Below are 21600 nucleotides of genomic sequence, written 5' to 3'. Positions count from 1 at the left end.
ATCTACACGTGTTCTCAGCAGGGCCCCACAACCCTTAGTCAGCTCCAGTGTACTCAGCCCTGGAGGATTTTCCCCGACAGCAAGTACGGCTGTGTGCGGAGCACGTTCCAGCTCCAGAGTCTCACTCCTACCCAACTTGTCTGCTGAGTGCTGTGTCCCCAACAAGGCAGGTGAGGGCACAGCAGGTTCCTCTCCCACTTCTACTGCTCAGCCCTCCCCTACACCTTCCCAGGGACGAGTTAGGTCGCCACAGCTGCCTGTGCAGCTCCAGATGGCTCGCTCTGCACCGCACAGCTCCTCTGAGGCCAACCAAAACCCCACTCCTCTGAACATGCTATGTGTTTGCTTCTTTTTCAGGGCCATGTGGGTCAGTAGCACAAGCCAGACTGCGAGGAAGGAACAAGGTCTTCTTGGACATGTGTGTGCTGTGGATTCACCTCCTGCTCAGCCGCTCCTCCCGCTCTCTCTCCTCTCTCCTCCTCAGACGATCCTGATTTCTCTTCTCTTGCTTTTCAGCCACAGTTTTCTAAATAAAAGTTGGAAAATGAAAGAAGAAAAAGTTATACCAACTAGTAAATGAATGTTAAAGCGCTTTTTTATGATTTCAATATCAGTAATTTAAAAATCTAAAAGAAACTCTTAGGAAATGGACATAACCACCTCTAAGACTTCTTTTCTTTCTTTTTTTTTTTTTTTAATTTTTATTTATTTATGATAGTCACACACAGAGAGAGAGAGAGGCAGAGACACAGGCAGAGGGAGAAGCAGACTCCATGCACCGGGAGCCCGACGTGGGACTCGATCCCGGGTCCCCAGGATCGCGCCCCGGGCCAAAGGCAGGCGCTAAACCGCTGCGCCACCCAGGGATCCCCCCTTTAAGACTTCTTAATGGAAAATACATGAAAATAATGCTTTTACTTAACTTTAAAAGATTTTATTAGAGACAGAAAGAACAAGAACACCAAGCAGGAGGAGTAGCAGAGGGAGAGGGAGAAGCAGATGCTCCACTAAGCAGGGAGCCCCATGTGGGGATGGACCCCAGGACCCTGAGAGCAGAAAGCAGATGCTTAACTGACTGAGCCACCCAGGCACCACAAAAATAACGCTTTTATAAATTCACCTCATATATTCAGGGACAAGCTGCATACTCTAAGAGGTGCTATAGCTCAAAGTCATAGAAACCGATCTTTCACTTCACACCAATCCAGAAAGTTAGTTTTTTACAAAGGAGACTCCACAAACTTTACAGTAAAAAAGAACATGTGTCTGACCAAATATATCCTGCTGCCCAGGAGCAGCCTGTCCTTGGGAGTGCTGAGGGCTACACTGCTACACTGGCTTTAGACCCGGCCTCATGGGGACAGCAGGCCAGGGGAGGTGGTCTATGAACACTCCACAACTGGCTGGCTTTCTTGTTTGCTTTAATATTTTAAGCAATCTCTAACATCCAACATGGAGTTCAAACTTACAACCCCATGATCAAGAGTCATGTAGTCTACTGACTGAGCCAGCCAGGAGCGCCCAGAACTGCCTTTCAACATTAAGTTCAATACTCGGCTCATCAAGATTGATTGTGAACACAATAGAAAAGACAATCCAATCCAACAGAAAGGAGGAGGCCCAGAGAAACTACTGGAATGCAATCGACAAAGCTGAGAGAAAGTACTAGGTCCAGCTTCCATACCCCCCACCCCCAATACCAACCCAAATCCTTTTGATCCCCCCACCCCTCCACTGATGGAATGAAGCCCTAAGGGGGAGTAAAGTAGGGCCAGGGAGACAAGAGTCACCGGTCTTCTCATGCTCATGAAGGATGATCCTACATCCCAGTACAGTCTGGAGCCAGGTCCTTGAACAATGGGGTATAGCAAGGACCACAGGAGAGTGGCCAGCTATCCTCCTCAAAGCACTCACAAGGTGCGAGAGAGCCTTCCTATTTGGCACCTCCAGTTCTCCACCCCTGGCTTCACTTGTCCTGGATCTGAGCAGGCACAAAAAGATGGCTAAAGTTAAAGATGGAGAGTTTCAGGGACCCCTGGGAGGCTCAGCAGTTTAGGGCCTGCCATCAACTCAGGGCATGAGCCTGGGGTCCTGGGATCGAGTCCCACGTCGGGCTCCCTGCATGGAGCCTGTTTCTTCCTCTGCCTGTGTCTCTGTCTCTCTCTCTCTCTCTCTGTGCCTCTCATGAATAAATAAATAATCTTTTTTTAAATAAATAAATAATCCTAAAAAAAAAAAAAAGATGGGGAGTTTCAGCCCCTCAACTTCCACACACATTCCTAAAGAAGATGTGACCAAGCACAGGGCTATGGTCTGGCATTAAGACCTTTACAAACCTCCCTACTTCCAAGACACTGTCCTTCCACCAGTAACAAAAAAGGCCTTGCCTCACTATTACCTGGGCATGTGGCCTGGAGGTTTGAGTACCTCTGGGACCACTGTAAGTGAAGCCATCTCAGATTAGGGCCCAGAACACTCCTGCTTCTTACTGTTTAGAGGTGCACTTCCTGACACATTTTTTGTTCTTAGTGTAACAGCTATAATCAAAATCTATTAATATATTTGTGTTGTTCTGGTCAACTTTGAACAAGTTGTAACTGCAATGACAAAACACGCTTTCTAGATCTAGTTAATACTTAAGACCTTAAGGGGATGCCTGGCGGGCTCAGCTGCTCTCGATCTCAGGGTTTAAGTTTCAACCCCAGGTTGCATACAGAGATTACTTAAAAATAAAATCTTTAAAAAACAAAAACTTAAGTTTTTAAGGCTTCAGGGGAAAAATTTCAATGTAGTTTCATCTCTGTTGGAGAAGTATGTCTTAAGAAAGAAGTAAAAGGGGAACCCTGGGTGGCGCAGCGGTTTGGCGCCTGCCTTTGGCCCAGGGCGTGATCCTGGAGACCCGGGATCGAATCCCACGTCGGGCTCCCAGTGCATGGAGCCTGCTTCTCCCTCTGCCTGTGTCTCTGCCTCTCTCTCTCTGTGTGTGTGACTATCATAAATTAAAAAAAAAGGGAGCCCTGGGTGGTGCAGCGGTTTGGCGCCTGCCTTTGGCCCCGGGCGCGATCCTGGAGACCCGGGATCGAATCCCACGTCGGGCTCCCGGTGCATGGAGCCTGCTTCTCCCTCTGCCTGTGTCTCTGCCTCTCTCTCTCTCTCTCTCTGTGTGACTATCATAAATAAATAAAAATTAAAAAAAAAAAAAAAAGAAAGAAAGAAGTAAAAGGTTTTCATGTATAAAAAAGTATCAGGAGAAAATTATGGGGTGATATGAAATGGAAATACAGTTTAAAGGAGAAATGGAAGGGGCAGCTCGGTGGTTCAGTCCATTAAGTGTCTGACTCCGGCTCAGGTCATGATTTCAGGGTCCTGAGATCGAGCTCCACATCAAGCTCCCTGCTCAGTGGGAATCTGCTTCTCCCTCTCCCTGGGATTCTTTTTGTGATTCTTTCCCCCTCTGCCCTTCCCTTCTGCATTCTCTCTCTCTCTCTTTCTCTCTCTCTCTCTCATACACACACACACACACACATACACACACAGTCAAAAAAATAATTTAAAAAAAAGTAGGGATCCCTGGGTGGCTCAGTGGTTCAGCGCCTGCCTTTGGCCCAGGGCATGATCCTGGAGACCCGGGATTGAGTCCCGCGTCAGGTTCCCAGCTTGGAGCCTGCTTGTGTCTCTGCCTTTCTCTATCATGAATAAATAAATAAAATCTTAAAAAAAAAAAAAAAAAGGTAACAAAGTATCACTTTTCAATATTCTATAGGGAGTACAGGAGCAAAATGTGATTTTCAGTCCAGTGGCTGTCCCCCCAACTCCAGTCCCTGTGCCAGACTCACACCTCACCTACTGGCAACCCCTCAAGTGCAGGGCTCTGTCCCCTGCTCCCTCTAGGGGCACACAAGGCTCTCTGCCTTGACTGTCAGTGTCCCAGTCATGTGCCATGTGTCTGTCTTTCCATCAAATGTCATGTGTCTGGAGGGAAGGGCTGCACAGTTCCCAGTGCAACATCCTAGTGGTCCCTGTAGGCAGCAGGGAAGATTCCACCAGTCTGAAAAGTAATCCAAACTATCTGAAACATATGTTCACCCTTCCTTCTTAGTGTTCTGTATCCAAGGTAAGTTTTACAGTCTAACCCAGGAAAAAAAGGAGCCTTGAGGAAGAAATAAAGGTAGGCAGGGGTGGAGCAGCACTATCCTAAAAGCCCCACCACATTCTCAACCTCCCGAGGAGGCTCAAAGGCAAGGGCCAGAAGTGTGATCTTTGTCCAGCCTAACCACTCTCCACACGTCCGCCCCTGCCCAACCCTCATCTCTGTCTAACCTAACCACACATCCACCTTTGCCTAAGGATAAAAATGAGACTACTGGCTCTTCCCATCTTCAAATACAAGTTATTTCAGAGCTGTGCAAAAGCTCTCTATACCAGAAGACTGGATTCTGCGTTTTTTCCTGCACAAGAAGTACAGACTAAACAAATATCCAAGGTCCTTTTGGATTAAGACCTTAGTTCTCTTGTGTGAATGAAGTGATGAAATCTGAATATTTCACTCTAAAACTCAAGGCACATTCTTAGAAAAGATCAAAACATGAGTTTTTCTAAAAGTCAAGAAATATGGAGACAATCACAAGACTTCTTGGGTTTCTCCAGAAACACAATACATCAACGTACCCTCAACTGATCAAGCTTCTCTCGGATCTGAATGAACCCCAAGTGTAACTTGCCCCCGAAGTGGTCTGCAAGACGACGGTCATTGTCATGGAGCCCAAGGTAGGCTGAACAGACCTCACAGACACGCAGCTTCTGCTGTTGGAAACTGGATGCAGGCATGGAATTTCTGTATTCTTCCTGGACAACGAGAACAGAGTAATCAAAGTGAGGTACACAGAACTGCAAGCAAATATTCAACCCCCAAAATGGAAATATTGGAAAGGACTACAGAGGTGACTTTTAAATAACAGAAATCGAATCATTTACAAGCTTTAGATATTTTTAACTGATTCAATTTCCATCATTTATTTATGAAATGAACTAAGAATCATGATTTCAAAGCAATAAGGAACATTCAAAAACTCTCAGACAAGCAGGATGCAGTGTTCTCAGAGGCCAGCAGGAATGGCAGGTCTCAGTTATGTGCAGTGGAGAGCGCTAGGAGGACCACAGAATCAAGAAGGGAGACTCTTCAAAGGGGGCCTTCATAAAACAAACACAAAAACCAAACCAAACAAGCAACATACAAAAGCTCCTCATCGAAGACTACGTCCCAAAGTCCAGAAATGCTGCCCTAAAAGCTAAAATACTAATGGACAAAGAAGTTAGACACTCTCTTCAATAAAGAACATGTCCAACAGAGCAGACCAAAATGCACCCCCTCTGGCAGCCACTCGTCAGAACAGATAAAATGAAGAACAAACGAAGCAGGACATGGCTCCTGGTGCTGGTGCCAAAGTCAGAGCATGCCTTCAAAACCCAGGTTTTGGGGATGCCAGGGTGGCTCAGAGGTTTGGCCCTTGCCTTGGGCTCAGGGCGTGGTCCTGGGGTCCCGAGATCGAGTCCTACATCGGGCTCCCTGCATGGAGCCTACTTCTCGGTCTCTCATGAATTAAAAAACAAAAACACATGAATTAAAACACAAAACCAAAAACAAACAAAAAAACACTCCACCAAAACCCAGGTTTTAAGAAATGCATTCCAACAGCTACTGATTTTTTTTTTTTTAAAGATTCTATCCATTTGTTCATGAGAGACACAGAAAAAGAGAAACAGGCAGAGACACAGGCAGAAGGAGAAGCAGGCCCCACACAGGAAGCTTGATGCGGAACTCAATCCCGGAACTCCGGGATCATGCCCTGAGCCACAGGCAAGTGTTCAACCGCCAAGCCACACAGGTGTCCCTAAATAATCAAATTTTCTACTCAACTGCATTCTAATGAACTCTCATCAGGTTTTTTTTTAAGATTTTATTTATTTATTCCTGAGACACAGAGAGAAACAGAGACACAGGCAGAGGGAGAAGCAGGCTTCCTGTGGGGAGTCTGACATGGGACTCAATCCCGGGACTCCAGGTTCACGACCTGGGCTAAAGGCCAGGTGCTAAACCTCTGAGCCACCCAGGGATCCCCCACAGCCACTGATTCTTTTCTTTTTTTTTTTTTTTTTAATTTATGATAGGCACACAGTGAGAGAGAGAGAGGCAGAGACACAGGCAGAGGGAGAAGCAGGCTCCATGCACCGGGAGCCCGACGTGGGATTCGATCCCGGGTCTCCAGGATCGCGCCCTGGGCCAAAGGCAGGCGCTAAACCGCTGCGCCACCCAGGGATCTCACAGCCACTGATTCTTAAAGGGATCTTCCATTAGTTTATATGTTCAAACTTCCCTGGCAAATGCAGATTACAATGGGACACAATGTCACTCACTAAACTGGCAAAGTCAAAAAATAAGGTACTCTCATACCTTGCTGGTAGGCAATGATGTTGGGGCAACTAACAGAATGCAACTGAATTAGCTGCGAAAGCAAGACAGGTGCAAGCCATTACCAGGAACCCTTCTGGGCATATGTCCTAGAACATGCTCATACGTGTGCCAACAAACAAGTGCAAGGATACTTGCTGTGAACTGTCTTTGAAGATAAGAAACCAGAAAACTGCCAATGGACAGTCACATGTTCATGAAACGGAACCCTACAGCAATAAACTGAAGGAAGTTGTATGGAGCAACAGGCAGAGACCTCACAAACAGTGCTGAGAATAATGAGAGAGAAAAAAATACACAGTTGGCAGCATTGATGTGGGATATTTTAAAAGCACAAAGCTTTTAAACCTACAACACGCACACACAGAGTTTATGGGAAGCACACATGTGTAGTAAAGGATGAAGACAGAATCGAACGCACACTAATGCCTGCCTCTGGGAGGGACAGTATGGGACTGGAGAGGGAAGCACCGAGAACCTGCAATTCCATCATGATGTGCTACAGCTTTTATTCAAAGGAAAAAACAAGGGACACCTGGGTGGCTCAGCAGTTGAGCGCCTGCCTGCCTTTGACCCAGGGTGTGATCCTGGAGTCCCAAGATCAAGTTCCACATCGGGCTTCCCATGTGAAGTCTGCTTCTCTCTCTGCCTATGTCTCTGCCTCTCTCTGTGTCTCTCTCATGGATTAAAAAAAAAAAAAAAAAAAAAAAAAAAAACCAAAAATCTTAGGCAAAAATGGTAAATACGGTGGGCACACAAGTATTTGTGATACTCTATACCTTTCTGTAATTTCAAAACTAACTACTACCCCTCTAATTTCTTTCAAAATAAACTCTAATTATGCTGAGTGAAAAAGAAAATCAGTCTCACAACATTCTTGAAACAACAATATAGAGATGGAGGACAAGCTCATAGTTGCCAGGGGTCAGAGGAGTGGGTGAGGCTACATAAGGGTCATGGGAGGGATCTTAGTGGTGATGGATATTCCGTATGGTGACTATCAACATCCTTTCTGTGATATTGTTCTATGGTTTCCCAAGATGTCATCACTGGGGGAAACTGGATAAAGGGTACACAGGATCTCTCTGTATTTTTCCTTCAGACTATTCAACATCCTTGAGCGCTGAGCAGAAAGGAACCCACAGGTGCCAGAGATGAGCACACTGGAGGCCTCCCCAGCACCATCCTGTCTTGCCAGTGGTTTTAAGGAAGTGGTGCTGCCTCCCACGGTACTGTCAGCCATGGGGACGGAGGACAGTGGCTGTGGCAAGGATACTCCAAGTCCTGGGCATGAACAGCCACGCATCCCACATCCTGGTCTCGTCTGTCTACACATCTCCGCATGATGAGCCCCTCATCGACAATCATTTACATACAAATCTCTGAGCCATCCCACAGATTTCCGGTGACGGCGCTGCTCCTGGAAGCACGAAGGTCTGGATCTCAGGGTGCCCCAAGAAGCCACAGAGCTTCCCTCCTGACTCCAACCCTCGCACGGCCCCATCTTGAGTAACCCTTCTGCTCTCTGCATTTACCAATGCCTCAGTGGGTATCACTCTAGCACCCACAGGCCCTTGGCATTACTCGTGCATTCAGTTAATCATTACTGAGCTCCTACTGTGGGTTAAGCATCATGCTGTGCCAGGGGTAGGGAGGGAGATAAGCGGAGAGAGACCTGCACCAGGGCTCCTACATGCCGTCTTCTCATATCTATTTGGCTTCCCTACCCCACCACTCTTAATAACCTTCTCAGTCTGTGCGTCTCAGCTAAGGGATCTCTTCCAGGATCACCCTACCCTACCTGGAGACCCCTGGAAACACAAAGCCACTCTCAAACTCAGACCTCATTTCTTTTGAGCACCTATCTTCATCTGAATCAATCTTATCCATCTGTACACATACCCTTCTACCTGCATCTCCTCCCACCTCCAGCGTTGTCTCCACGAGGAGGGCCTCCTCACAACTAAAAACTATCTGGCACACAGCTGGAGCTTAACAAGCATTTACTACAGAAACACAATCATCCCCGTCCCCCTCTGATTCTCCCATTCCCACCATTCTCAAAGCCCGTGTGAGCCATTTCCAGTTCCAGTGGTAAAGACTTGTGAGTCAGAGCATATCCAATGGATAAAATAATCTAGGAAGACAACAGCTGTGAATGATACAAACACTGAGCCCCTGACTAAGTTTCTCCACCACCCTTCCAGTTTATCCTGGCCTGGCACCCAGGCTGACTCCGTTTGGACGCTACCCTCAATCTGCACAGGTTCTCTCTACCAGAGATGCAGTGTCACCAAGAACACCCAGATTTTGTTCTTTACATCATCTGCACTACAACTCTGGCCCACTCACACCAGCTGAGTAACCACCACGGCCCAGCAAACCCCTACAGAGCCAGAGGATGAGAGAGTAAAATGACAGACACCACTCCAGTGACTCTTTAGCTCTTGGGACTGCAGCCTGCATGTGGGTGTTATGCTCATGGTTGGCAAGTTCCAGGTCCAATGTCACACATAGGTCACAGGAGGCAGAGCAAAAGCACAAACCGAAACATGCTGACTCTAAACCCTACAATCCTATCCACATAACACCCTATTTCCAAATTTTCCCCAATATTAAAAAAATGGAATAATTTCATTTTAGCCCAAAAGGTCAACATTCTGGGGCTACTATGTTTCCTCTATCTCAAAGACAGTTTACCACCAACCTCAGCTTCTTTTTTCTTTGCACGGACTTTCTCCACTTCCATAAGAATCTTCTGGGATTCATCCACATTTCCTTCAGCTCCCAGTTGCTCAGCTTTAGCAAGTAGTTTTCCTATTTCTTCATTCAACTCATGTACTTTTTCTGCCTGAGGGAAAACAGAAACAAGCAGGTCAGCAAACATCTAAACCAAAGGATTTTTTTTTTAATATCGTATTTATTTATTCATGAGAAACAGAGAGAGAGAGAGAGGCAGAGACACGGGCAGAGGGAGAAGCAGGCTCCCTGTGGGGAGCCCGATGTGGGACTCGATCCCAGGACCCCGGGGTCATGCCCTGAGCCGAAGGCAGACGCTCAATCGCTGAGGGACCCAGGTGCCCCAAGATTTCTTTTTTTTATTCATTCACTTGACAGAGCTGAAGTACACACAAGAAAGGGGGAGCAGCAGGCAGAAGGAGAAGGAGAAGCAGAGTCCCCGCTGAGCAGGAAGCCCTGAGGTGGGCCTCAATCCCAGGACCCCAGGATCACCACCTAAGCGAAAAGCAGATGCTCAACCAGAGTTACCCGGGTGTCCCTAAAACCAAAAGATCTTAACACAGAGACAATGAGTGTTTTTCCTGCTATACTTCTAATCTGTTCCACCAAAATTAAATGAAATGAAATAGCCAAGATCTTTGCTGGATCACAAGCAAACTGTAACAATTTTGACATCCTAACTGGCCCCATTGTGTCTGTGACCTTAAACTAAACCTGTGTGCTGCATTCCAGTAAGAGCAGCAGCATCCCTGTCACTTCCAAAATGGTTGCCAAAGTCATCATGGTGGTCACTTTCTAGGCTGTCTCTTCTCACATCTTCTATCATGCTTCAACCTGGTAAGGGCCACAAAACGTCCAGGTTTAAATGCGTAAACTTGTAACATATGCAAAATGTCTAATCAATTGGGATTTAATTTTAGAAATAAGGTAGAAGGGATCCCTGGGTGGCGCAGCAGTTTAGCGCCTGCCTTTGGCCCAGGGCACGATCCTGGAGACCCGGGATCGAATCCCATGTCGGGCTCCCGGTGCATGGAGCCTGCTTCTCCCTCTGCCTGTGTCTCTGCCTCTCTCTCTTTCTCTCTCTCTGTGTGTGACTATCATAAATAAATAAATATTAAAAAAAAAAAAAAAAGGTAGCACCTATGGTCCAGTTAGCAACTGCACATATTTTTAAGATTTTATTTATTTACTCATGAGAGATAGAGAGAGGTAGAGACACAGGCAGAGGGAGAAGCAGGCTCCATGCAAGGAGCCCGATGTGGGACTCAATCCGGGATCACGCTCTGAGCTGAAGGTAGATGCTCAACCACTGAGCCAGCCAGGCATCCTCTGCAACTACATATATTCTAAGCAACACTTTTACAAAATTGAGAGGCAAAGACACCGAAGAGACTCATCAGCTGCACTCAAAGAGGGGAAGGGTAGAGGGGTGTGCTGACAGGCCCATGACACACAGATCTACCTTCTTTACTGTGCAGAACAACTGCCCCACAGTCTAACCATTTCCCAAATAACTGTCCCCCCTTTCCTGTTTTATGTGGAGGTGTTAAAAAAGCAAACTTTAATAAGCTTGTACAGGGCAGCCCGGGGGGCTCAGCGATTTGGCGCTGCCTTCAGCCCAGGGCCTGATCCTGGAGACTCGGGATCGAGTCCCATGTCAGGCTCCCTGCATGGAGCCTGCTTCTCCCTCTGGCTGAGTCTCTACCTCTCTCTCTCTGTCTCTCATGAATAAATAAAATCTTAAAAAAATAATAATAATAAAATAAAATTGTGGCATCATAGTTAAAAAAAAAAGAAAAAAAAAAGCCTGTACAGTAGAGGCAGAGACAGGGCAGCAAGCAGCTCCTGGGGGCTGCGAGCTCATGGGCAGCCTTCTCTTCTTACTGAAAAGCAGCAAGGCAGCAAGGACTGTCCACCTCAAAGGCGCACTGTCAGTGATAATGGCAAGCTGCTAGCCTGTTGGCAGAATGGTTTTTAGAAGACACAGATCTGTACAGACAACTCAAGGAGAAAGTCTCCCAGGCATACCTTCGCAGAAACTTCTGCACTGATCTCCTCTTGCGTCTCTGCTAGCCGCTTCTTGGCAAGCTCAGTCCTCCGATCGCACTCGGCAATAAAGGATTCCAAGTGATCCATTGCCTAACTCAGGAGAAGCAGAGAGCTATGATCAGTTACAAGTAAGGTCTTAGAACCCATCAGTTCAATAGGACATATACTCCTGGGTTGGTTGTTTTAAAGCCTGTAACTTCAGTGGGAAGATCTTAAGCTACACTACAGCTAGCACATCCATAATCACATTAAACCAAGGGGCTTTGTTAAACCAAGTGATCATTTAGAAGCATTATCTTCTCATCTGATCTGTTTACTTCTAAAATTTGTAAAAGGACCCCCATCCCTCAATAACATTTCCCAGAATTTTTTTGGTCATAATTAATAGCGTTCTCTGAGGGGTAGGAAAGCCTGGACTAGTATCAGAGGCCCTCTTCTGGTGAGCTGTTGGGGGTGCGGATGATGTACTCACTGGTCTGTGTGAGCCACGTAAATATTATTCCCTCATGTTCTGAGGGTAGAGTTCCCCCTTCCACCTCAAAACAAAACAATAGAACAAATATTACTGAGAGCTGTGAGCATGATTAGTTATTGCCTGTCTAAAGTAGCAGGAAAACTGGTTACTACTTACCCAAAGAGATAATGGAATAGAAACTCTAGAAATCTAATTGCTCACTCTGAAAAGACTTGTGGGGAAACACCAATAAGCTGCTCCATGTGTTAGACAGTTATTATTTTGCCATGACCAGTCAAAGGCCCCAGCATAACTCCATATAAAACATACACATAGGATATCTGTCAGGCTTGGACCAGTGATGAGCAAGCAGCACCTCATAATTTACACCCACTCGTCCACTTGCAGATGGTGGCACTGTGTTAAGTATGACAGCAAGGGAGTGTAGCACAGGAGGACAGGACTGCACCAGGATCTATCACCAAAAAATACAGAAGAAAAACCTCTGGGTGGAGGTGATATAAAGCCGATGAAAGGCCAACAGACCAAACGGCGATAATCTATGACCCTCCACCCAAAGATGGGCAAGAGAAAGCACTCCCCGAGGATCAGTGTGACACTAGAATGGACAAGAGGGTTATAGTCTCCTCCAGAAAACGCTCGTTTCAAATAAATGCATACTTGGACATAGGTCAAGACAAAGAGGCTCTGTGATGGTGCCAAGCCCCCCAAGGGTGCTTGGAGAAAGGCTAAAGCATCATTGTCCACTAAGGTCAACTCCCAATTTTACTTCAATTTTGGAGTTCAGGATCTCTTTCCTGTTGTTGGTCATCCAAACATTCCCTGATAAACATTTCACTATGTTCAAATCAAACAATTAGGAAAGCAAATGATCAGTGTTTATCTGCAAGTATTATACTTCCCAGAAAGATACAGGGTTGCCAACTCTGCTGACAGGGTGATAACTCTCCAGGATCAAGTTGCCAGCAAGCCGATACAGGTCACATGCCACCTGTGCTCATATGGGACAAAGGAGCCTAGTAGACTAACCTCAAATGCCCCAGGTCCACACCCACACAGAGGTGCTGAGTCTGTGGTGCAGAGTCCCTTATTATCTACCCAAACAGAGCCATCTCACACCTGCACCAGACCCATAAATCCCCTCATCAGGGGTCCAGTGGGGAACAGACCACGAGATAATCCTGCCAGCACCCTGACCAATTAAAGCAATCAGCTGCAGCTTCAGCAGAACCCAAATTAGCTACAGACTCAGGCATCTGATAAGCTAAAAATTAAATGGCAAACTTCACACATAGAATAGCCACAACAGAGAGACATCTTTTAACTGCCACATCCTTTAAAAGATGGCACTGTTCGACTGCCCCTTCTTCTCAATGTGTTTGTCAACTTCAGATTGAGTCCAAAAATATATGACTTAAATAATTAAAAAAAAAAAAAAGGAATTCATGTCAGGTGGCCTGAGTGGCTCCATTGGTTACGCATCTGCCTTTGGCTCAGGTCATGATCTCGGGGTCCTGGAATTGAGGCTGACATGGTGGCTCCCTGCTCACCGGTGGCCTGCTTCTACTCCTCCCTCTGCCCCTTCCTGCCCTACTCATGTTCTCTCTCAAATAAAAGCTTAAAAAAAAAAAAAAAGTATTCAAGTCTACAAATTAAGACCTTATCACAACCTACCATTTACTACAAAGTCACCCAATCTCTACGACTGAAGAGTGGTATGATGAAACCTGGACTACTGAGGATGCCTGAGCACAGTGCTGGCACAAAGTAGGCAGAGAAGTCTCACTGTGGCTGGAGGCTATTCCTCCACACTCGGGACTGTGTGGTGCTGTTCCCAGCTGTTGCCAGCCCAGTAGAAATGACACTGGCCAGACATCAGGGAACCTGAGGCTGGTCACAGGGAACACGTGCCCTTGTGCTATGTTGCATGTCCACATATGTCTTAAAATGGCCACCTAGAAACTGTGAAGGTCTCCATTTCCCAGATGAAGAAATTAAGGTAGTTTCCAAACTACTAAATGATGGCACCAGGATATGAGGACTCCAAAGGCCCTACGCATAATGTGTACAACTCTGAGGCAGTCACCACCAGCCTGGTTCATGGATGAATAGAAAAAGTTAAAACAACTTGCCCAAGGTCATAAAGGGATTCTAACCCAGGATATCCAACTTAATTAGTAAATGGAACTATTATTTTTATATCTGTACATAGAAAAAGTAGGTATAATTAGAACTGGTCTCATTTGGTATATTAAAGATAGTCTGAAAATTATTTAGGATGTGTAGTTTCAGAACCTGTCAAATAAAACATCACAAAGCAAGACAATTTAGGGGAAAAAATTAACTATCTTTTTTTATTAAATTAAGAAGAATCAAAATCTTTATATTTTCAATATATTGACACTAAAGAAATGCTCGTTTTCACAAGGTAAATTAATGTGTTAACATTGCTGCTTGCCAGTTTTCGAGTTATTTATTTATTTATGAATGAATGATAGTCACACAGAGAGAGAGAGAGAGAGAGAGAGAGAGAGAGAGGCAGAGACACAGGCAGAGGGAGGAGCAGGCTCCATGCACCGGGAGCCCGATGTGGGATTCGATCCCGGGTCTCCAGGATCGCGCCCTGGGCCAAAGACAGGCGCTAAACCGCTGCGCCACCCAGGGATCCCCGAGTTAAGAAACTTTAAATGTCATTTTGTTTTTTTTAAAAAAAGATTTTATTTACTTATTTGAGAGAGAGAGAGAGACAGAAAGTAAGAGAGAGCACAAGCAAGGTGGAGAGGGAGAAGTGGGCTCCCCGCTGAGCAAGGAGCCTCGATGCAAGGCTTGGTCCCAGGACCCTTAGATCACAACCTGAGCCAAAGACCGATGTTAAACCGACCGAGCCACCCCAGTGCACCTTAAAATGTTCTTTATACAGATTACCTAGTAGCAAAACATTTTACACCCTTTCCTAAGGAATTTCTGGACAAAGTACTTTCGAGAAATCAGGCCTGCCCCTGGCACAGTCAGGATGAGACTGTGTTGACCTAGAGGGAGCCAATGGTAAAGATAGGGAGACACCTTCTCCCAGATAAAACACCAGTGGTTCCACCCACCAAGCTCAAGTTGAGGGTCCAGGCAGGCAATACCTACGCAAAGAAATACCTTTCTATACCTCTTAATATGCCCAAATATGGTTACTCACTGTTAGCAAAGATGTGAAGATGGGAGAACTCTTCTACACTGCTAGTGGGATTACGCATTCACCCCACTGGATAACACTATGGTACCATCAAAACCCCAGATACCGTTCTGATCCAACAGTTCTGCATCTAGGAATCTCCCCTGGATACGTGCATATGATGGCAACGTGTAACGCAGCACCACAACCATCAACAGGGGACTGGTCATATAAACTAGACACCCATCCTTTGAAATACTACATAGCCAAAAAAGGAATAAGGAACTTTATACAAAAATATACTAAAAAGTTAAAAAAAAAAAAAAAAAAAGCAGCAGGTGTAGAACAAGGTGTACAGATTACCATCTATATAAAAAAATAAAAGAGAATATAGACACTGTCTGCCTCAGGTATCCACATAAACCCCAAAGGAAACAGAAGACATCGGTTACTTCTGGAGGCACCCAGGTGACTGAAAAACAGAGTGGAGAGGTTTCACACGTTTTTACATTAGTAAGTAATGCTGCAACCTTAGTGAAATAACTCATCTTACAATTAGGCAATAATCCTCGACTGCTGCTTAAAGGATCAGGCCAAAACCTGAAGCTGAAGGGGACCTTGACAATCAATAGGTTAAGGCTGCCTGCAACAACCAAACCAACTGATCACTGTGCCAGGTGAGGTGATGTAACAGCAAGTGCAAAGCTCTGCCTCTGAAATATTTCAGTCACAAAAGAACTTAAATCTGATGATAAAGCCTCCAAATCTAACTCCTAGAGTACAGAAGTTGTAAAGATTAGGGGAAACATGTTAAAAAGGTATCATGAGGTTATAATCAGCAAAATCCACGGAGACTTTTAAAAAATTTTTTCAAACAAATAGATTTAAAAAGACTTACAAAGCATTCTAATGTGTAGCCCTTATTTTGAATCCTGAGTCAAAGAAATAAAACTTTTATAAAAGAATCCCTTTTGAAGCAATCTCAGAAATTTGAACATTATCACATACTAAGTAATTATTTTTAAAATGACTGGTTTTAACACAGTCCTCCCTCTAGATGTAGTATTTACAGTGTTTAGCAGTGCAGTTCTGTCTAGCAGCTAGTACAAAGGAATCCGAACGGGCAGTGGGGCATGGGATGCCTGGCACTCAGACAGTGGAGCATGCGACTTCTCAGGGTTGTGGGTTTGCCCCCATGTTGAATGTAGGGATTACTTACAAAAACCTAATCTCTTTTTAAAAAAAGACTTGAGAGAAAGAGAGAAAAATCAAGCATGAGCTGGGGGAGCGGCGTGGAGAGAGAAAAAGCAGGCCTGCTGAGCAGGGGCCCAACGTGGGGCTTGATCCCAAACCCCTGGGACGGTGGCCTGGGCTGAAGGCAAGCACTTAATCGACTGAGTCACTCACCCACCCCTAAAAAAAAAAAAAAAAAAATCCAGTGGGGAAATACAATGATAAAGATGAAACAAGAGTCTCCACATCAACAGTCACTGAAAACTGGGAGACAAACCCCGGAAATTTCATTATCCTGCCCACTTCTGTATCTTTAAAGTTTCTCAGTAACACGTTCTTCAAGACACGTCAAGTAGATTGTCACCATCAAGGATGATACCAAGTCTCCATACCCATGGCAATGGCAAAGCTGACGTGTTCACAGATGAAATGACTGAGGTGTGCGGTTTGTCTGGAGATCCGTGAGAAGCCAGGGTCCTATCTCAGGGTCGTGGGATTGAGTCCCGTGAAGGGTTCTGCACTCAGCAGATCCACTTCAGGTTCTCTTTCCCTCCGCCTCTCCCACCCTTACGCATGACGCATGGGTGAGATCTCTTGCTTTCTCAAATCAGTCAAGGAAGCCCTGGTAAATCAACCTTAGTCTTTTTCTACAGAAAAATAATCCGTGTAAGCATAGCTTTAAACTGTTAACAGTTCTATGAGCACAACTCCCTGCTTCCTTTGAGCCAGCAGAGCCTCAGAATTCTGACCCAGAGCCAATCCTTGAACTGGCCATGTGACACAGGCCTCCAGAGACTGCTCTGAAACACTGCTACAAATCTAACCAACCAAGATCAGCTTGTGGAAGGTAAGAAGCAAGCTGTTCTTGTTGGTATAAGAACATTTGGTACGTTCTTTTTTAAATTGCATTAGGATGCAAACCTAAATACACAATTCTCATTCCACCAAACAGTATGGCAACTTTCCATTTTTTCTTCTTCACATCAACAGATATGCCTTCTTCTGCCATCCACAGCTAATGCAGTATTTCATTTCACTGTAAGGCAACTACTTTAGCCCCTTCAAAACCAAACCTATCTGGGTATTTTCACTATTTCAAAATGATCCAATGAACATTTTATGTCTTCTCATACATAAGCAAATATCCTTGTAGGATAGCTTCTTAAAAATTGCTTAAATATTTTAAATTTGTAAAAAGAGCTGAATTTTTTTTTTTTTTAAGATTTACCTATTTATTCATTCATGAGAGACACAGGCAGAGGGAGAAGCAGGCTCCACACAGGGAGCCTGACGTGGGACTCGATCCCGGGTCTCCAGGATCATGCCCTGGGCTGAAGGCAGATGCTAAACCGCTGAGCCACCCAGGAATCCCAAAAAGGGCTGAGCTCTTAAAAAAGACCTACTGAAAGTCAAATGTCAATCTATAAATTCAGCAACTAATTATGAAAATAGATCTTAATGCTCTCTGTAAATAATGCCTTCTATAAACACAGAATTTTATTTTAAGATTTATTTATTCATATGCGACACAGGAGAGAGGGGCAGACATAGGCTGATGGAGAACCGGGCTCCCCGTGGGGGGCCGAGACCGACGTGGAACTTGATCCCAAGACTGGGGATCACGCCCTGAGGTGAGCCACCCAGGAGCCCCTAAAGACAGAATTTTAGGGATCCCTGGGTGGCGCAGCGGTTTGGCGCCTGCCTTTGGCCCAGGGCGCGATCCTGGAGACCCGGGATCGAATCCTACATCAGGCTCCCGGTGCACGGAGCCTGCTTCTCCCTCTGCCTGTGTCTCTGCCTCTCTCTCTTTCTCTCTCTGTGACTATCATAAATAAATAAAAATTAAAAAAAAAAGAGAATTTTAAACTAATGTACCAAGAATTAGCAAATCAATTAAAAACTCAAGTTTTAAAAAAGGTTTTCTTTCATGAAAGAACTAATAAAAGGCATGGCTGTCTTAGCAGGACCATTGGTATGCAAAGCTTTCGCACTGACCTGACTACAATAGTCTGTAGGTCAGGATTAGCAAGAGTCAGCCCACTGATCACAGCTGGCTAAAATGTTTCTGAAGGATTCTGCTTCTCAAAACTGCAATTTCGACAAGAAAAACCACATCTAGCCTTTCTGATAAACCTATCTGTTCATCCTGAATCAGCTATCTTTAAAAGATGAAACTGACTTCGTGGTTGGTCACATGGAAAGGGGAGCCTTTTAGACCTCTGGAATCTCCCAGAGTGAACGTGCACTACCTATGAAAAGATTTAAAAACCAATTTTCATCAAATTAACTTAATAAATCTGTATTTTGAGAAAAGCTTTATTTTTCCATAAAAGTGTATTCTGCAAAACTAAGGAGATAAAAAGTTGTCTTAGCCTGGTATTTTACAGCCAGGCCACTTTTAATCACTGTAGTTAAGAGTAACCCATGTACATGCAAACACTATTGATATATATAAATTAAAAACTTAAGGGCTCCAGGGATCCCTGGGTGGCTCAGCAGTTTGGTGCCTGCCTTCGGCCCAGGGCATGATCCTGGAGTCCCGGGATCGGGACCCACCTCGGGCTCCCTGTGTGGAGCCTGCTTCTCCCTCTGCCTGTGTGTCTCTGCCTCTCTCTTTCTCTGTGTGTCTCTCATGAATAAATAAATAAAATCTTTAATAAAAAAAAAAAAAACACACAAAACTTAAGGGCTCCATGCTGGGTATGGTGTTTACTTTAAAGAAACAAAAGAGAACCTTGGGTAAATTTTATGGCATGTGAATTATATTAAAAGCCAATGGAGAAACTTTTTAAAAATCTCCCTCCCTAACACCCAGAGATATCTTCTGGCTTTACAAAGCAACATTCCACTGTGTGACAAGACAATTTTGGTAACTCGTTCACCATTAAGCTTCATTATAGCTTCTTTTTCTCCCTTTAAAAAAAGGTTGCAGGGACGCCTGGGTGGCTCCGTGGTTGAGCATCTGCCTTTGGCTCAGGTTGTGATCCTGGGATCTCAGGATCAAGTCCCGCATCAGGCTCCCTACCTATCTCTCTCTCTGCTTCTCATGAATAAAATATTCAAAATAAAATAAAATAAAAAACGGTTGCAATGAGCATCTTTTCTATGTACTCTTTTGCACATATCCCTAAGATATGTTCCCAACAGCAGAGTTCTGCAAGAAGTACATATATGCATTTCACATGCAGACTATGCCCTGACTACCCTCCTTCAAATACAGCTACTGCAAGCTGACCTTTATTCCTCAGGGTAGGAGGACCTTTTCCACGTGTTTACAGCACTTGTTATCAAACATTTTAATATGAACCATCTATAAGATCAAAAATGATTTTTAAGGGGTAGAGGGGAGGGGTGGTTACCTTTTAAAATGAAAACCTAATTCCTATATATAGGAACATCTCTCTGCTCATCTGAACATATTAATAGGTGTACAACAGCCTTGTTTAAAAAACACACAAACTGTGGAGGGGCACTTGGCTGGCTCAGTGGGTAGAGCATGTAACTCTTGATTACAGGGTCGTGAAGTGCACAGAGCTCACATAAAAATAAGTAAAAATAAAGATGTACACAATTTAAAACATTGTTTAAAAAACAAGACAAGAGGGAATCCCCAGGTGGCACAGCGGTTTAGCGCCTGCCTTTGGCCCAGGGCGCGATCCTGGAGACCCGGGATCGAATTCTACGTCGGGCTCCCAGTGCATGGAGCCTGCTTCTCCCTCTGCCTATGTCTCTGCCTCTCTCTCTCTCTGTGTGTGACTATCATAAATAAATAAAAATTAAAAAAAAAAAAAAAAACACAAGACAAGAAATGCCTGGGTGCCTCAGCCATTGAGAGGCTGCCTTTGGCTCAGGGCGTGACCCCAGGGTCCTGGGATCGAGTTCCCATCGGGGCTCCCCACAGGGAGCCTTCTCTCTGCCTATGTCTCTGCCTCTCTCTGTGTCTCTCATGAAAAAATAAATCTTTAAAACCACCACAACAACAACAAAAACAAGACATGAAGCACCTGGGTCAGTGTCCGACTCTTGGTTTCAGCTCAAGTCACAATCTTAGGGTCATGGGATTGAGGCCCATGTCCAGCTCTGCACTTAGTGGGGAAGATGCTCCTTCCCCCCTGCCCCCTCCCCGCCCCTCCTACCACCTGTGTGCACGCCCACCCTCTCTTTCTCTAAAATAAATAGATCTTAAAAAAAAAAAAATAGTATCTTAAAAAAACGCGCACACACTAAGGGGCACCCAGGTGGCTCAGTCAGTTAAGGGTCCAACTCTTGATTTCGGCTCAGGTCATGATCTCAGAGGTTATGAGACTGAATCCTGTATCTGACTTTTGCTCTGCATGGAGTCTTCCTCTTCCTCTGCTCCTCTATCCTGCTCCCCACCTCCCCCACACTTCGTGTACACCTGTGTGCTCTCTCTCAAATAAAATCTTCTAAAAGAGTAAGTTAAATAAACACTATGGAAGCATCATATCAGACATTGCATATCCACTTAACCCATCATGTAGATAATTTCACATCAACAATACAGTGAACTTGCTCAATTCTCTTTTCACAGCTATACATCATTTCGTCCTAAACAGCAACTGTGATTTAGGCAGTCCCTTACTGAGGACAGCTACTTGGTTCCTGTTTTTTTGCAGTTATAAATGCTATAGAAATATTCTAGAACAAATTTAGCTTTATGTGCAAGTCTATCAGTGAGATAGAATCTTAGAACTGACCATGCTAACAAGTGCTTTCACATCGGGAGATGTTGAGTTATCCAGGAGGTGTACCAGGATTATTTAATCCTCCATTTCTGGGGCACTTGGGTGGCTCAGTGGTTAAGCCTCTGCTTTCAGCTCAGGTGGTAATCCTGGGGTCCTGGGATTGAGTCCCGCATCAGGCTCCCCACGGGGAGCCTACATCTCCCTCTGCCTATGTCTCTGCCTCTGTGTCTCTCATGAATAAATAAATAAAATCTTAAAAAAAAAAAAAAAAGAAATCCTCCATTTCTTCAGTTCTGAGTAAGGATGAGCACCTGACATAGGATTATGTGCCAACTAGGAAACGTCCTTTTCTATCTTTTGCCCATTTTCTATTGAACCATTGATACACCATTCGTGTCAATCGTGATGAATTTTACATATAAAGATAACTAGCCCATCATCACACACACTACAAATATTGTCCCAGTTTATTCTCATTATATATGGGAACTTTTTTCCCCCAGTAATCTCCACACCCAACATAAGGTCAAACTTGTGATCCCAAGATCAATAGTCACATGCTCTTAGGAATGAGCCAAGCAGGTGTACAGGTATTTTTAATATGCTAAATTTTAAATTTTATACAAATGAATAATCTAATCTTTCTCTTATAGCTTCTATACGTCAAAGCATCAAAACAACAAAATTCATTTCCTGGGGATACAACTGGGTATTTTCCTACTGGCTAATGCATAGTTTTCATCAATATTCATTAAAAACACCCTAC

General features: G+C 44.7%; 1 protein-coding gene across 5 annotated transcripts in view; it reads right to left on the bottom strand.

The window, feature by feature from the left end:
- Positions 1-21600, bottom strand: part of LUC7L (LUC7 like) — a 35772-nt gene that overhangs the window by 5192 nt on the left and 8980 nt on the right. For all 5 annotated transcript variants that reach the window (XM_025417214.3, XM_025417211.3, XM_025417215.2 and 2 more), the window contains 4 exons: positions 11237-11347; positions 9177-9320; positions 4669-4845; positions 438-526 (listed from right to left, as the gene is read on the bottom strand). In XM_025417214.3, coding sequence (XP_025272999.1) covers positions 438-526; positions 4669-4845; positions 9177-9320; positions 11237-11347 — 521 coding nt within the window. The remainder of the gene's footprint in view (positions 1-437; positions 527-4668; positions 4846-9176; positions 9321-11236; positions 11348-21600) is intronic.

This window comes from Canis lupus, chromosome 6 (assembly GCF_003254725.2).
Source record: "Canis lupus dingo isolate Sandy chromosome 6, ASM325472v2, whole genome shotgun sequence".
Taxonomy (NCBI): domain Eukaryota; kingdom Metazoa; phylum Chordata; class Mammalia; order Carnivora; family Canidae; genus Canis; species Canis lupus.
The sequence above is the reverse complement of the archived record's forward strand: the minus strand, read 5'-3'. Positions and strand labels throughout refer to the sequence as shown.